Source organism: Bufo bufo, chromosome 1 (genome assembly GCF_905171765.1).
Source record: "Bufo bufo chromosome 1, aBufBuf1.1, whole genome shotgun sequence".
Lineage (NCBI taxonomy): Eukaryota > Metazoa > Chordata > Amphibia > Anura > Bufonidae > Bufo > Bufo bufo.
In genome coordinates this window covers 28,713,464-28,729,329 of record NC_053389.1, presented here as the reverse complement: position 1 = coordinate 28,729,329, position 15,866 = coordinate 28,713,464, and the positions used below count along the sequence as shown (strand labels likewise).

Here is a 15,866-nt window from a genome sequence, read left to right as displayed (position 1 = left end):
CCTGAAATTCCGATCGAATTCCACTTCGTCAACTACGATTCGCTCATCTCTAATTGCCATCAATGTTTATTTGGGGGAATCTGATTGCTGTGACCCCAGCTTGGACTTCTTGTGTGTGCATCTCCCAATGTGTCCAGAAGAGGCGCTACGGCTGAGGGCATTTGTTCCAGCCATCAGCATCAATGAGCCTTCTCTACCCATCCGAGGCAGATGGCGCGGCTGCAGACTGGGTGCCCCCTCCAAACCTATAGTAGACCATATGGATCCCATCATTTAAAGGGCTAAATATAAAGTGAATTCAAGCAGGGGCCTGAAACTTTTAAATTGTCGTGATGCCAGCCACAGGGAATGGTGAGAGTTGTAGTTCTACTACTTCTAGAGTACCAAAGGTTAAAGTCCCCTGCTATAGCCCCCCTCCGCCCGCCCTTGAAATCCTATTCTTGTCCCTGAAACAGCTGCAGGCCGTCTATCAGCACCTTCATTTTACAGTCAGACCACATTCATCATATGATATAAGACATCAGGTTTATTTTAGGCAACGCCCCGAGGCTGCAGCAGACTCCAAACCCGACCTGTGCCCACCGCCATCTCCTGACAACTCTCTGTAATACCTATACATATATATTATATATACCTCTCTGTGTCGGTGTAACTGTATAACCCCCTCCCCCATTATGGGATATTTCTGGACTCGGGATCATATCTGAGCTCTCTCTCCTCCGCCGGTGAGTATTATGTCCCATTTATGACTTGCTGTGTTCTAATCTCCACAAGTATTGGGTAATGTTTGGGCAGGTACTGTATGAGTTAAAGGGGAGCTCCGCCTATTGTTTGTAGAGTCAGCATGTGTAACATTGTAACATTACTTTGCTACATTTTTAGAGCTTTCACACATACAGGTTAAAAAAAAAACGCTTCAGTTTGGTCCTAATGCATTCTGAATGGAAAGCAATCCGTTCAGTATCCATCAGGAGGTTTTCCGTTCTGTCCCTTTTACGGTATTTGCGGTATTTTCTCCTGCCGGAACACTTGTCGGAATGCGCGGATCTGGCATTAATTTCCATTGAAATGTATTAGTGCCGCATTGACGGATCTGGTCTTCCGTTTCCTGCGCAGACCTTTAAAAATGTGAAAAAAATAAATACCGGATCCGTTTTTCCAGATGACACCGGAGAGACGGTTCCGTTATTTCAATGCATTTGTCAGACGGATATCCGTTTGCGTGCATCCAACAACGCAAGTGTGAAAGTAGCCTTATCAGTAATATAGAAGTGGATGCTTTATCATCGCTTCATGCCGACCCCCTGCGGGAGCTGCAGTGGCAGCCATTTTGATGATGATCACCCATCTTTCAGGACAGACGGGACCAAGATGCCACTGATGATAAAATCTTACAAGTGATAATGACTCAAGATTTTTTTTTTTTTTTTGCTGGAGTGGCCCTTTAAATTTTTTATATATATATATTTTTATGAATTATGAAGGATCCCTTTAAATGAATTAATTGGATTCTGGGTAGGGCATGTTGTGTCTTCATAGTCTTCAAAGTTCTTGCATCCATTTGTTCCAGGATCCTCCCTCCCTCCGAACATCACTCAGTCCTCCTTCTTCTGTCCCGCAGGCTGGCGGAGCCCTGCACTGCACCCGCACTCTTCGAAGACTCAAGATGGGCTCCCTGATCCTAACCACCTGCCTCCTGTCCACCCTCGTCTCCATGGGTAAGGGGGCATCTCTGGGACATTTTTTTTAAATCATATATTCAAGAGCTATCATCATCATCATCATCATCATCATCATCATCATCATCACCTTCTGTTATTGTTATTATTGATACTTTGTATACAATTTGTATCTTTTCATTTCCAGTGATCACCATTGGTTACGTATTAACCCCCCGATGTGTTGATTTCCTCCTCTCGCTGCCAGTCTTTCCCTGTAACCGGTTGTATTTTTAGCTTTTGCTGTGTGATCAGGATTCCTCGCTGCTGATATTCTGCAGAGGCTTGTTGTTGGTGCGGAGAAGCTGGTGGGTCGCAGCAGCCAGGCTTCATCTGCAGTGCTCTGCAAAGCCCAGACTGCACCAAACAAGACTGGGAAGGGGTGTGAGCAGCTCCTGCAATGTTTTATTTTTGGGCTTGCGATGGTTTTATTTCAGTAATCTTTCTGGGAGTGGTGGGATACTATTATACAGACAGATCTAGACAGGATTCGGCTTGCAGATGTAGCAGAGCTGACAGAGCAGGACTGCTGGTAATACCTGCTGCGTTACGGGACGACTTCAGCTCTGCTACATCTATGGATCTCTATCTATATAAAGGGAGATTCCAAGAATGCATTTTAAAGCGCTACGTTGACATTTTCAAGTTATTCTATCCAAAATAAAATAAAAATACAATCCATTTCATGGCTTTAGTCAGACCACACCTATGGCATGATTTACGCCACCCCTTCTGCTAGTGGACGCTCTTGGTATTGCGCTCATTAAAAAAATAATAATAATAAACTCAGTTTTATAAAAAAAAATTAAAAATTAATAAATTTTTACAAAAATAAGTGAGGTTTAATTTATTACCCTGAGCGTTAATAAGAACAGTGTAATGCCTCTTTTCTCCTGAGGTGGCGCTCCAGGAGATAACTATTATCACAAACCCAGTCCATGATCTGCCTAAGGCCTCTTTCACACGACCTTATGTTTGTTTTTTTCAGTGTTTTGCGGTCTGTTTTTTAACGGATCCGTTATTCCCTTTTTTTGTGTTTCTGTTGTGTTTCCATTTCTGTTCCGTTTTTCCGTGTTCCGTTTTTTCCGTACGGCATATACAGTATACAGTAATTACATAGAAAAAAATTGGGCTGGGCATAACATTTTCAATAGATGGCTCCGCAAAAACGGAACGGATACGGATGCATTTTTTTTGCGGACCTATTGACTTGAATGGAGCCACGGAACGTGAATAGGACATGTTCTATCTTTTAACGGAACGGAAAAGCGGAAATACGGAAGCGGAATGCATACGGAGTAAATTAAGTTATTTTTTTTTTGCGGAACCATTGAAATGAATGGTCCCGTATACGGACCGTATACGGAACGCAAAAAAAGGAAAAAGAAAAAACGGTCGTTATTTTGAGGGACCCCTCTGTCAAAAAGGCGTTGTCCAAAGTGGAGTTCCCCTTTAATGGATTATCTCGAGTAGAAGTGGGTGTAGCTCGCACATTGCACTGACTTGTTCTGTGATGTAATGGTATCGTACACATTCGCCCTTGGAGCACAATGGACGCTCGCCACCGGCATAATAATCACCCCCATTGTCATCGCCGGACATTGACGTCTTATTCTGATGTCTTCTGATATGACATCGGCTTTCATTTTGTGGGAATTAATAAATTGTAGAGCATTGTTCTGACCCCAGCTCCAGATGGGCAGCGAATGAATAATGCAAGCAGCACGATGCTACTGTACGCGGAGGGAGCAGAGTTTATTACTCCATGAATGACGACCCGCAAACTCAGCTCTGCTACATCTGACCAATTCAGGACTGCAACATATGACGAACTGCAGATGTCTGATAAGGCTGCTTCGTCATTTTTGCTCCTGCATGAAAATGAATGGTGATGCCCCCCCCGCCCCCCCAGGATATTTAAAAGGCTTGTTCAAAATTAAAAAAGCATCTTCCAGAAACAGTACCATGTCTGTTCAAAGGTTGTGTCTGGTACTGCACCTCGGGTCCACTAAAGTACATGGGGCTGAGCTGCAATGCAACCCATGGACAGATGATGGCGCTGTTTATGGTTTACTAACCCCTTTAAGAACGAATCCCATTGCTCTGGTCAACATTGGACGTATGCACTGACTGGCTGAACACGCTCCCCAGCCAATTTTCGGAAAACCCACAAAAATAAAAACATATTTCTGTATGATGCCATTGAAGACCGTTTGATTAATGTAAAAAATGAAAATCAGGCATCATATAGTGCAGGCATGGCCAGCCTGTGGTTCATCAACTGTTGTAAAGCTACAACTCCCACCATGCCCTGCTGTAGGCTGAAAGCTGTAGGCAGTCTGTGCATGCTGAGAGTTGTAGTTTTGCAACAGCTAAAGAGCCTCAGGTTTGCCATCCCTGATATAGGACATGACAATCTCTAACAACCCTAGAACCAGCCCTGTACCTCACATGGATCCAGAGATCTCCCCGTTCATTGCTCTGCTAGATTTATATCAAGCTGACAGCTCAGGGGGCGTGTCTTTTCTGCTGCAGCTCAGGGGGGCGTGTCCGTGGCCTCCCTATCACAGCTCAGGGGGCGTGTCTTTTCTGCTCTAGCTAAGGGGGCGTGTCCATGCTCACCCTATCACAGCTCAGGAGGCAGTTGAAGGATAAAACTGAGCATGTGCGGCCTTCTCAGTGAGCAGGTCAAAGAAATAAAAAAAGAACAAACAGCAGGTGGCGCTATACAGATAGATTTTATTGAACACCTCACTGGCTATCATGCTGTAAAGTATATTACAAAACAAAGAGGGGCCAAGGCCCAAGATTTACGGAAAGAGAAGGCGAAAAACTAAGAGGAAATACTATGAAACAGTCCTATATGGAGTCCAACAGCCTCCAGTTTGCAGGATTGTTCCAAGTTTTCATAGACAATACTCTGACATGTGGGTTTTCATGTCTTTATGTAACTCCCACCCAGCAATGGGTGTTCCTCGTGGGTCTACAACAGACATGGGGCGAGGCTAAAACACCTCAATTTTACCAACACAAATGTTGGTAAGTATGTAAATGGCACCTGTACTGGAGGTGGGGACCTTGCTGCAGGTTTTATGTTGGGGCCCTGGACCCTCTGTTCTATAAAGAGTCCTCTTTGTTTCTTTCAGGTTATTCCATCAATTGTTTTGTCTGCAGAGCTGAAGGAGAATTCTCCTGTAGTGGAGAAGAAAGGTCTTGTCCAAAGGACTATGTGTGCGGCTCCACCAGCACTATTACTATCATGGGTATGTTATTCTGCTGATTCTGTTTTCTTATTTTTGTAAAAATGATGTGCAAATTTGTCATAATGTAGTAAGAAGCTCAACACAGTGGGATGCCATTTTACAAAATACATATAGATCTATTCGACATACAAAGTAGTAACACATTACATTGCTGATCCTGACCTACCTCCTGTATTATACTCCAGAGCTGCACTCACTATTCTGCTGGTGCAGTCACTGTGTACATACATTACATTACTTATCCTGTACTGATCCTGAGTTACATCCTGTATTATACTCCAGAGCTGCACTCACTATTCTGCTGGTGGAGTCACTGTGTGCATACATTACATTACTTATCCTGTACTGATCCTGAGTTACATCCTGTATTATACTCCAGAGCTGCACTCACTATTCTGCTGGTGGAGTCACTGTGTATATACATTACATTACTTATCCTGTACTGATCCTGAGTTAAATCCTGCATTATACTCAAGAGCTGCACTCACTATTCTGCTGGTGGAGTCACTGTGTACATACATTACATATCCTGTACTGATCCTGAGTTACATCCTGTATTATACTCCAGAGCTGCACTCACTATTCTGCTGGTGCAGTCACTGTGTACATACATTACATTACTTATCCTGTACTGATCCTGAGTTACATCCTGTATTATACTCCAGAGCTGCACTCACTATTCTGCTGGTGCAGTCACTGTGTACATACATTACATTGCTTATCCTGTACTGATCCTGAGTTACATCCTGTATTATACTCCAGAGCTGCACTCACTATTCTGCTGGTGGAGTCACTGTGTACATACATTACATTACTTATCCTGTACTGATCCTGAGTTACATCCTGTATTATACTCCAGAGCTGCACTCACTATTCTGCTGGTGCAGTCACTGTGTACATAAGTTACTTATCCTGTACTGATCCTGAGTTACATCCTCTATTATACTCCAGAGCTGCACTCACTATTCTGCTGGTGCAGTCACTGTGTACATACATTACATTACTTATCCTGTACTGATCCTGAGTTACATCCTGTATTATACTCCAGAGCTGCACTCACTATTCTGCTGGTGCAGTCACTGTGTACATACATTACATTGCTTATCCTGTACTGATCCTGAGTTACATCCTGTATTATACTCCAGAGCTGCACTCACTATTCTGCTGGTGCAGTCACTGTATACATACATTACTTATCCTGTACTGATCCTGAGTTACATCCTGTATTATACTCCAGAGCTGCACTCACTATTCTGCTGGTGCAGTCACTGTGCACATACATTACTTATCCTGTAATGATCCTGAGTTACATCCTGTATTATACTGCAGAGCTGCACTCACTATTCTGCTGGTGCAGTCATTGTGTACATACATTACATTACTTATCCTGTACTGATCCTGAGTTACATCCTATATTATACTCCAGAGCTGCACTCACTATTCTGCTGGTGGAGTCACTGTGCACATACATTACATTACTTATCCTGTACTGATCCTGAGTTACATCCTGTATTATACTCCAGAGCTGCACTCACTATTCTGCTGGTGCAGTCACTGTGTACATACATTACATTACCTACCCTTCAATGATCCTGAGTTACATCCTGTATTATACTCCAGAGCTGCGCTCACTATTCTGCTGGTGGAGTCACTGTGCACATACATTACATTACCTACCCTTCAATGATCCTGAGTGTAGCAGCTTCAAGTGTTCCACTGACAATCCTGCAGGCTTCAGAGCTCACATAGTCTATTATTACACAGTCGAGTACCATTATTCTTCTCACATCCTACTTTTGACGTTGGCAGTGTGTACCTCATGAGGGAAGTCACGTGTGCTGAGCTGGTTTGGTGAGTACATAAGGTGTGGTGATAGACTGTCTGCACACATATTAGTATTATTATTTATTATAAATTAAAGCGCCATTCATTCCTTAGCGCTGTACATATAAGGGGTGCACATACATAATACAGACAATTGCACTAAGCATGAACAAGACAAGTTACAGATTGGTACAGAAGGAGAAAGGGCCCTGCCTGTGAGGGCTTACAATCTCCCATACCATGTAGAAGGACACAGTAGGTGAGGGTGAAGCTGGTCATGGAGGTATAGAGGTCGCAGGGTCACTGGTTGTAGGCTTGTCTGAAGAGGTAGGTTTTTAGGTTTCTTTTGAAGGATTCTACTGTAGGTGAGTCTGATATGTTGGGGTAGCGAGTTCCAGATTGTGGGGGATGCACGGGAGAAATCTTGGAGGCGATTGTGGGAAGAGGTGATAAGAGGAGAGAAGGAGGTCCTGTGAGGATCGGAGATTGCGTGTGGGGGTGTATCGGGAAAGTAGCTCCGAGATGTAGTGAGGGGACAGGTTGTGGACGGCCTTGTATGTATTTGTTAGTATTTTGAACTGAATTCGCTGGGCAATGGGGAGCCAGTGAAGGGATGGGCAGAGGGGAGAGGCAGAGGAGTAACTGGGTGAGAGGTGAATTAGTCGGGCAGCAGAGTTGAGGATAGACTGTAGGGGTGCGAGAGAGCTAGATGGAAGGCCACAGAGGAGGATGTTGCAGTAGTTTAGGTGGGAAATGTTGAGGGCATGTACAAGCATTTTCGTGGACTCAAAGTTGAGGAAAGCGCAGATGCAGGAGATGTTTTTGAGTTGGAGGCGGCAGGTCGTAGAAAGGGCTTGATTGTGCGGTCGGAAGGAGAGGGCAGAATCCAAGGTCACTCCAAGGCAGCGGACTTGGTTGATCAGGGAGAGTGTGCAGCCATTTATCGTGATAGATAGGTCTGTTGGGGGGGGGGGGGTTGAGCAAGATGGGAGACAGATGATGAATTCTGCATTATCCATGTTAAGTTTTAGAAAGTGAGAGGAGAAGAAGGGGGATATGGAAGATAGGCATTGTGGGATTCTGGATAGTAAGGTGGTGATATCTGGAAGAGAGAGGTAGATTTGTGTCGTCAGCTTAAAAGTGATACTGAAAGCAATGGGACTCTGAGCTGTCCCAGGCCGAAAGTGTAGATAGAGAAGAGCAGGGGTCCTAGGACAGATCCTTGAAGGAAACACCAGCAGAGAGGGAAAGAGACGAGGAGGTGGTGTGAGAGTGGGAGACGCTAAATGTCTGCTCTGTGAGGTATGATGTGATCCAGGAGAGGGCCAGGTCAGTGATGCTAAGAGATGAGAGAGTTTGTAATAGAAGGGAGTGGTTTTGGCTGTTAGTAGGTCATTGGTGACTTTGGTGAGAGCAGTCTCAGTTGAGTGGTGGGGTCGGAAGCCAGATTGTAGCCGGTCAAAGAGGGAGCAGGAGGAGAGGTGAGAGGACAGTTCAGAATGGACATGTTGCTCAAGTAGCTTTGAGGCATACGGAAGAAGTGATATGGGGCGATAACTGGAGAAAGAAGATGGGTCAAGTGAAGGCTTTTTGAGGATTGGTGTAATGGTAGCATGTTTAAAACCAGAGGGGAAGACACCAGAGGTTAGTAATAGGTTGAAGAGATGAGTTAGGGCTGGGATAAACACTGTGGTGAGGTTAGGTATGAGGTGGGATGGGATTGGTCCAGTGCACAGGTGGTGAGATGTGATCTGGAGGGTGGAGAGTTTTCCTTCTGTAATGGTGAAGTGGGTTTTGGAAGAAGAGGACTGAGCACTTGTGTGGAGGGCCTGTGGGGACTGTGCACTGAAGCTTTCTCTGATGTTGACTATCTTTTGTTTGAAGTATGTGGCAAAGTCCTCAGCTGAGATGAGATGAGAGGGTGGGGTGCTGGGGGACGGAGAAGGGAGTTAAAAGTGTTAAAAAGTTGTTTAGGGCTGTGGGCCAGGGAAGATATGAGATATGAGAAGTCGCCTGTTTTGCATCAGCGAGTGAGGATTTGAAAATGAGGAGGGATTGCTTGTATGTGGTGAAGTGATCCTTAGAATGGGATTTCTTCTATTGCCGCTCAGCAACCCTGGAAGCTTGTCTGCGTTTTTTGGTCAGGTTGGTGTGCCAGGGTTGTCTGTTGATTTTTTCAGGTTTTGTTGTGTGGGGGCAACAGGGTCCAGAGCTGTACTTATTGTGGTGTTATATATGGTGGTGGCAGCATCTGGGTCTTGGAGGGAACAAATGGTAGAGAGTGGCAGAAGAGAGTCAGAAAGTAAGCGAATGTCGAGATGTTTAAGGTTCCTGCGGGGGTGTCTTAGTGTGTGGACTGGGGGAGCAGCAGAAGAGACCAGTGAAGAGAAGGTGAGTAGGTTGTGGTCGGATAGGGGAAGAGGCGAATTAGAAAGGTTAGATAGGGAGCAGAGGAGGGTAAAGATAAGATCCAGAGTGTGACCATCTCTGTGAGTGGGAGCGGAAGACCACTGTGAGAGGCCGAAGGAAGAGAATGATCGGACTTTAGAGGCGGTGATGATGATAGTGGGATGTCGGCAGAAAGAAAGTGTAGGAGCCAGGTTTTAAAGTGGTCAAGAAAGATGGTGGTTGGGCCTGGGGGTGGTAAATGACAAATAGTTGGAGGTTGGAGGGAGAGTAGATGCGAACAGAGTGTAGTTCAAATGAAGTGGGTGCAATGGAGGGTGACAGTGGAGTTAGGCTGAAGGAGCAGTTTTCTGATAGGAGAAGACCAACTCCTCCACCATGCTTGCTGCCTGGGTGGGGGTGTGAGTGAAATTAAATCCACTATAACAGAGTGCAGAAGGGGAGGAGGTGTCAGCCATGTTTCTGTGAGACCCACAAAGGAAAGTTTTTGAGAGATGAAGAGGTCATGAATGTAGGACAGTTTGTTACAGACAGAGCGTGCATTCCATAATGCTCTTGTAAGAGGAACCAAAGGAGCAGGAGTCAGAGGAATGGTTATTAGGTTTAAGGGGTTGCAGAAATTTGTAGAAGGAGATTTGTAGTAGGAGGTAGAGGTGATAGTGGGGATTTGCTGATGGGGGCCTGGATTTGGAGAGATATCACCAGCAATGAGGAGAAGCAGAGAAATTGTTAGTAGGTGAGAATAAGAGAGGCCATGAGGTATCTGTGTGTGTTTGGGAAGGAAGTGTTTTACGTTGCCAAACAGGTTTGTGCAAATGGTCAGATGAAATGGTAAGATGGAGGAAGAGATGAATAGTTCCTTGCTGGGTGAATGGATGTGGGGGTATTGCAGGAAGTTTTGGAAAAGTAGGAAGAGTAAGATGAAAGACTGAAACATTGTTAGCATTAACTATTTCTGTAATTACCTTTGGTCCCCTTCTGGTTCTGGTATCCCTTCTTGCTGTCATAGGTAAAAGCTGCAACTTATCAGTTGCAAAAAGGGGTGATTATTATCTTTTGGGTGGCGGTATTTCTGAAACTGTGCAGTGTGAACTGTTCTCGTGCTGCTGTGGTGAAAGTGTCTGGTGAGTGGATAAATGGCACCATTGCAAATAAGCAATTTGGAAACTGCGGAGCACCACGTGCCATTGATGTGACAGGTGAACGTTGGAGTGGAGCAGCTCACTACAACAGGAACTTAGGGGCTACCAGCCATGTGTCTAACACCACAGTTCAGTGAACCCTACTGCGTATGTGGCTCAGAAGCAGAGGGACGCTCACTGCACCTCTGATAATGATGTGTCCCCAGAAAAGTCTTCAGTTTTCATAGCAGTATCAGAATTGGACCTCCAGTTGCCTTGTCCGATAAGTCAAATTTTTAGCTTTGTTTAGCGGATGGACATTGGCAGGTACCCGTAGATTTGTGGCATTTTCTGGGCTGTCTCATCCATGTGGAGAACACTATCAACTAATTTGGGTATGAATCCATCCTTGCTGTCATGTACACCTTTACATGCGGATTGTCCTCCATGGGGCAGATGGAATATTCCAACAAGTCAATGCAACATGTCACACGGCTAGAAGTGTCCAACATTGGTTGGAAGAGCATGACCAAGACTTCCAAGTACTACCCTGGCCCCTCATTCCCCAGTATTGAACCCAATTGAGCCTCTGAGGGACCACCTCCATCGTCATGGACGCTCTATGGGTTATTCCGCACGCACCGTCCAGCAGCTGTGGGATGCACAGCAGTCAGCATGGCTCCAGATACCTGTGACAACTAGTGTTGAGCAAGGCAAAGAATTCAAAGCGGAATTTGGTCCGAAGTTTAGGAAAACTTTGATTTGTAACAAATCCAAATTTCCTGGCACTTCGTGATAACAAATCAGTTTTTCCTAAAATGGCGGCTGCAAGTGAAAGTAAGAAGCCAGGGAACGCAAGATCACCCATAATGCCGTGCATCCAGCCAATCAGCAGGTAGCCACCCCCTGTGATGTCACAGCCCTATAAAGCTCTCATCCCGTGCGGTCTCCGCCATTTCTCTGTGAGGTGAGCACAGGGAGAGACCTGGCAAGCCCTCATGCGCTAGGGACAGTGTTACTGAAAATGATTAATAGAAGAATATTTGAGAGGAAGACTGCAGGGAGAGTGCAGGGAAACTGCAGGGGGAGTGCAGGGAGAGTGCAAAGAGAGTGCAGGGACAGCACCTAACTAGCCAAACCGCATACCAGCAAGAGCCCCTGTTTAAAGGTGCATTAAAAGTGCCGCGTGGCCATTAACAATGAAGAAGGGCTATACAGTGAGGTCTTCATTATGAAATGGAAGGCAGCTGCAGGCTAATTGGCCATGCGGTTCTTCACAGCACGACCACTCCTGTAGGGCACGGTGGTCTGAGAATACCTGATTTATAGTGATTCATGACAAATTAAAATTTCTTGGCTAACCTCGCTGAAGTTGCCTAATCAAATTTTTCAGAACTTTGCTCATCTCTAATGACAACCTACCAGGACCTTATGGAGTCACTCCCAGCTGCTGTCCATGCTGCACACTGCAGTTATTCTGGATATTAGCTAGCGGTCATAATAATGCAACTCGACTGTGTATTTACTGCTTATGTCAGTACCTGAGGATTGATGTTAGTGTTATCTCAGTAGTACTGTACATGGGGGTATTTATTGATCATGGAATAGTCATTACTACTGCCATCCTCACAGTTTCCATCCCTTACCAATAACTTTTCTCAATATCTTCTATGTTTTCCAGACGGGATGCAAACAAAAACCTTTACCCGGTCTTGTGAAAGAAGAAATGTGTGTGGAGTAGTTGGGACTATCGGCTACCAACGGGGACAGGTGAAAAGAGCAACGTCCTGTTGTTACACAGATTCCTGCTTTCCTTCTACCCCTGCATGTAAGTTCCAGACTGACACTATCAATGTATGGACAGCAGCCATGCGTTCCAGATCTTTAGTTTTTTGAGGAATTCTGGATCTTGGCTGGTTGATTCATACCAAGGTCATATATGCTATAGAAGTCAACCAGACCTTAGGCAAAGAGAACCCAGTGCTGGTTGGATTAGCACAGGGTGGTTAGAACTTGTGAAGGACCTTTGTATAAGAGCAACTACATTGTTGGCAAGGAAGGGGTAAAATAAACACCAGGGCCTTCTGTCCTGGGTGACAGAACCCAGAAATATGGTGGGGAGCCCATATTGATCTTTGGCTTGGGGCCCTTTTCTGTATGACACCTATACAGTACATTCTAGAACCTGATGAAAGTAAAGCACCATGTGGCCATTCATGGTATTGCAAATGAGATATCAGGAACAGAAATAAAGAATTGAGGAGGTAAAATTTGCACACCTCCCAAAATTTGAAGACATTTTAAGCCTCATCATATTAGACCCTGAAAATGCTTAGTGACAGCCTTTTCAGACCTCTGAAAAACAGTACTTTGTAGGTATGGAAAGGGCCAAGGGCGTAACTAACATAGCGGCAGACCATGCGACTACTATGGGGCCCAGGGCAAGAGGGGGTTCAGTCTTCTACTGGAGGTGAAAACTTGGTCAGGACTCTACCCTCTAAAGGAACAACTTTTAGCAAACGAGGCTGTGGAAAAAATGGCTCAAGGGTTATTGAAAAGGGTCTGGGCAGAAACCCTTCTGTCCTGTGTGGGGGGGCCTGGTTTGATCCTTGCTATGGGGCCCTTACTTCTCTATGTACGCCACTGATAGATAGATAGATAGATAGATAGATAGATAGATATGAGAAATTGGCATATGTGTAATTTGAAAGCATTAAAACCAAATATTAAGTGTGTGTGTGGGGGGGGGGGGGCGGCTATGTAGCTATAGGCCTATAATTACTTGCCTCATTGACATGGCTCTTTGCCCTTCCAGTACCACTCGATGAAGCTCGTAAGAATGGACTGAGTTGTTCTAGCTGCACGGCCCACGATTCAGACTGGTGTCTCACTAAAGAAAAAATTGAATGCACCGGACAAGAAAACAAGTGTATTTTCATGAGTCACGTCTACTCAGGTAACTTATGATCAATAGTCATTGGACGGAGATTACAGTTCTGTCTGTTCACCTGTGAATTTGGGTCTATTTTATGCCCCAAGTCAAATTGATACCAGGAATTGCTCTGAGTAACACTTGTAGAAACAAGAAATACAATGTTCCTTACTACTGATATTGCAAGTCATGGCCCTCAATCATCAGTATCTTCAGGGTAGGTCATCAATATCAGAAGCACGTGGGTCCAACACCCTGAGGAGGCTGCCACACTCGCCCCCCCCCCCCCCCCCCCGATCAGGCCACGTAATGGATGAACGTGACATCACTGGCCTAGGAAGAGGCTGCAGCGCTCATCTTCCTGTTCAGACTTCTGATGGGTAGGGGGTGCGGGGTGTCTGACCCCTGACAATCTGATATTGATGACCTATCCTGAGAAAAGGGTCATCCATATGAAAATGTCACACAACCCCTTCAAATTATAACTGTAGCAGGACCAGTTCATCAAGCTGTTCATACTGATTCATTATCCTACTGTGTTGATCCAGAAGAAGGCAAGACAATATAAACTTTGAGGGAGTCAACAATTTGTATTGCTGCCTTAGACTCAATGCCCCCAAGATTTGTTCCCTAAGAGAAGTGGAATTAGGGGGTTTACGATGCGTCCTCCATCCATCAGGACCACGTGGACATGGGCCAATAGGATAATGACATCCTACACACAGAGCTCCTTGCTGTGCCCTTCTTACCCCTTTGCTATACTAATCTAATGAATGTTATTGCTTGCCATTATGTTGTTACAATATTGTTACGCTTTTATGAATCTAAAATGATAAACTGATACAACATTTACATCTTGCAGGAGCAAAATACAGCAAAAATGCTTTTCGCGGTTGTGGAACTAAAGCGATTTGTGACCTTGGAAGCCAAAGCCATAACTTTGGGGATGTCAGTCTCCAAACAGAGATAAGGTGTTCAAACCGGGGCCCCAATCTTCATTCCAGTTTTTTCATTCTGCTTGTAACTTTTGCACTATCATCCAAATTTATTTTCTAGCCTGCTCCTCGTGGGCGGGGCTCTACAACTGTACAGTGTGCCGCTGTTACCGGAGATCATTTGACTTTGGCAGGTTGGGGCAGCGGAAGCACAACATCTACTGGCAGTATTATTATTATTAGTATTGTGTTTTTTTTTTTAACCTTAAGCACTTTATTATATGCATTTGGTATGAATGTGCTGTGCATGAGGCAAGACTTCACTGCAGTTGCTGTTTACATGTCTGCTACGGCCCTCTGCCTCCAAAAGTGTTGATACCATGAGGAAAATATTGTCCCAATGAGCATGTGATTCCAAGGTACCGCTCACCTATTACTATATTACAATGCATTCAGATACTATTCAGATTTTATGTTACTCTTAATCCTATTCTAATACCCTATTACTTTACCCTGTGCCCTATATTGCAAAAGCGGGGCTTCTGTTAGGGGTGACGTTAATACAAAAAAGTCTATAATAAGGAATAACGCTAATCTAAAACCTATAACCTAATAACCCTAGGCTATGTATTCTAAAGCTACAGTAGAGCGCTCATCTGTATCCGGAAAAGAAACCTGTACTTCATAATGGGGTTGGCCTTAATCCAACATTGGGAGCGCCGGTACCAGGGACGGACTGGGAATTAAAAAAAAATACTAAAAGTGGCCCCGTTTTGTAGTCGGGTCCAAATTGATGGAAGGCAGGGCCTGCAATACCATATTGTGGCACATTATACCTCCCCAACAGAGCCAAATACCACAGTCCATTACAAAATACTGCCCCCCAGCAGAACAAAATACATCCCCAAAAACTTCCACCGGCCGGCTGTGAGAAGGACTCAGGTGGCCTCCTGGGCCCCGGCCCACCGGGGAATTTCCCTGTAAGGTCTATGGCCAATCCACCCCAGGCCGGTGCCTTCTTAAATAGCTGATTGGTGGGTGTCAGACCCCTACCGATATGATACTGTGTGTCGGGCCCCTACTGATCTGATACTGATGACCTATCCTCAGGATAGGTCATCAGTTAAAAAATATAGGAAAATCCCTTTAAATTGGTTCTTTGGGCAACGAATATTGATGACCTATCCTCAGGCTAGTGTATGAATATCAGATCGGTGGAGGTCTGACAACTGACAGGCTCGGTATACTGTGTAGTTTCCAGTACCAACATACTGCAGCTCGGCTCTCTTTCTGTTGTATGGGAGCTGAGCTGCAGTACCCCAGCACAGCCACTAGGCAGCGTATAGAGCTATCTGCTTCCACAGCATAGTTTCCAGCTGCCCAAAAACTGCTGATTGGCGGGAGAGTCGAGAGTCGACCCCCACCAATTTGAAATTGATGAACTATCCTGAGGATAGGTCATCCAATATCCTAGTCCTGGAAAACACCTTTAACCATAAAGACCACTCCCTATATTCTATATTGGATGGAAAGGGTTAAAGTTACAGTAGGATTAGCCCCAGTCCGATCCGTCCAATCCTCTTATTGAAACCCTTTATCCCATTTCCCGCAATTTCTAATTTTAATTTTGTAAAAATCAAATTCTTACCCCAATTCCTATTCTCTAT

The 15,866-nt window shown here is 44.9% G+C and overlaps 1 protein-coding gene across 4 annotated transcripts; it reads left to right on the top strand.

The window, feature by feature from the left end:
- Positions 1–476: 476 nt before the first annotated feature.
- Positions 477–15,571, top strand: LOC120992527 (phospholipase A2 inhibitor and Ly6/PLAUR domain-containing protein-like). Of its 4 annotated transcripts, none has more exons than XM_040421584.1 (6): positions 477–725; positions 1,622–1,718; positions 4,865–4,981; positions 12,014–12,160; positions 13,148–13,288; positions 14,127–15,571. In XM_040421584.1, the coding sequence occupies exons 2-6, from the start codon at positions 1,667–1,669 to the stop codon at positions 14,318–14,320; spliced, it is 651 nt and encodes a 216-aa protein (XP_040277518.1). In that variant the 5' UTR covers positions 477–725; positions 1,622–1,666; the 3' UTR covers positions 14,321–15,571. The 4 variants fall into 4 exon arrangements, with proteins under 4 accessions (XP_040277518.1, XP_040277509.1, XP_040277501.1 ...); XM_040421575.1 differs by having other exon boundaries at positions 479–725; positions 1,571–1,718; XM_040421567.1 differs by lacking the exon at positions 477–725 and adding an exon at positions 769–795.
- The last annotated feature ends 295 nt before the right edge of the window (positions 15,572–15,866 follow it).

What these genes read in the sequence shown, in the direction of transcription:
- LOC120992527 (XM_040421558.1), top strand. An exon ending in CAGCACTATTACTATCATGG is followed by an intron (nt 4,982 to 12,013) that starts GTATGTTATTCT and finishes TATGTTTTCCAG; the next exon opens with ACGGGATGCAAACAAAAACC. An exon ending in CATGAGTCACGTCTACTCAG is followed by an intron (nt 13,289 to 14,126) that starts GTAACTTATGAT and finishes TACATCTTGCAG; the next exon opens with GAGCAAAATACAGCAAAAAT.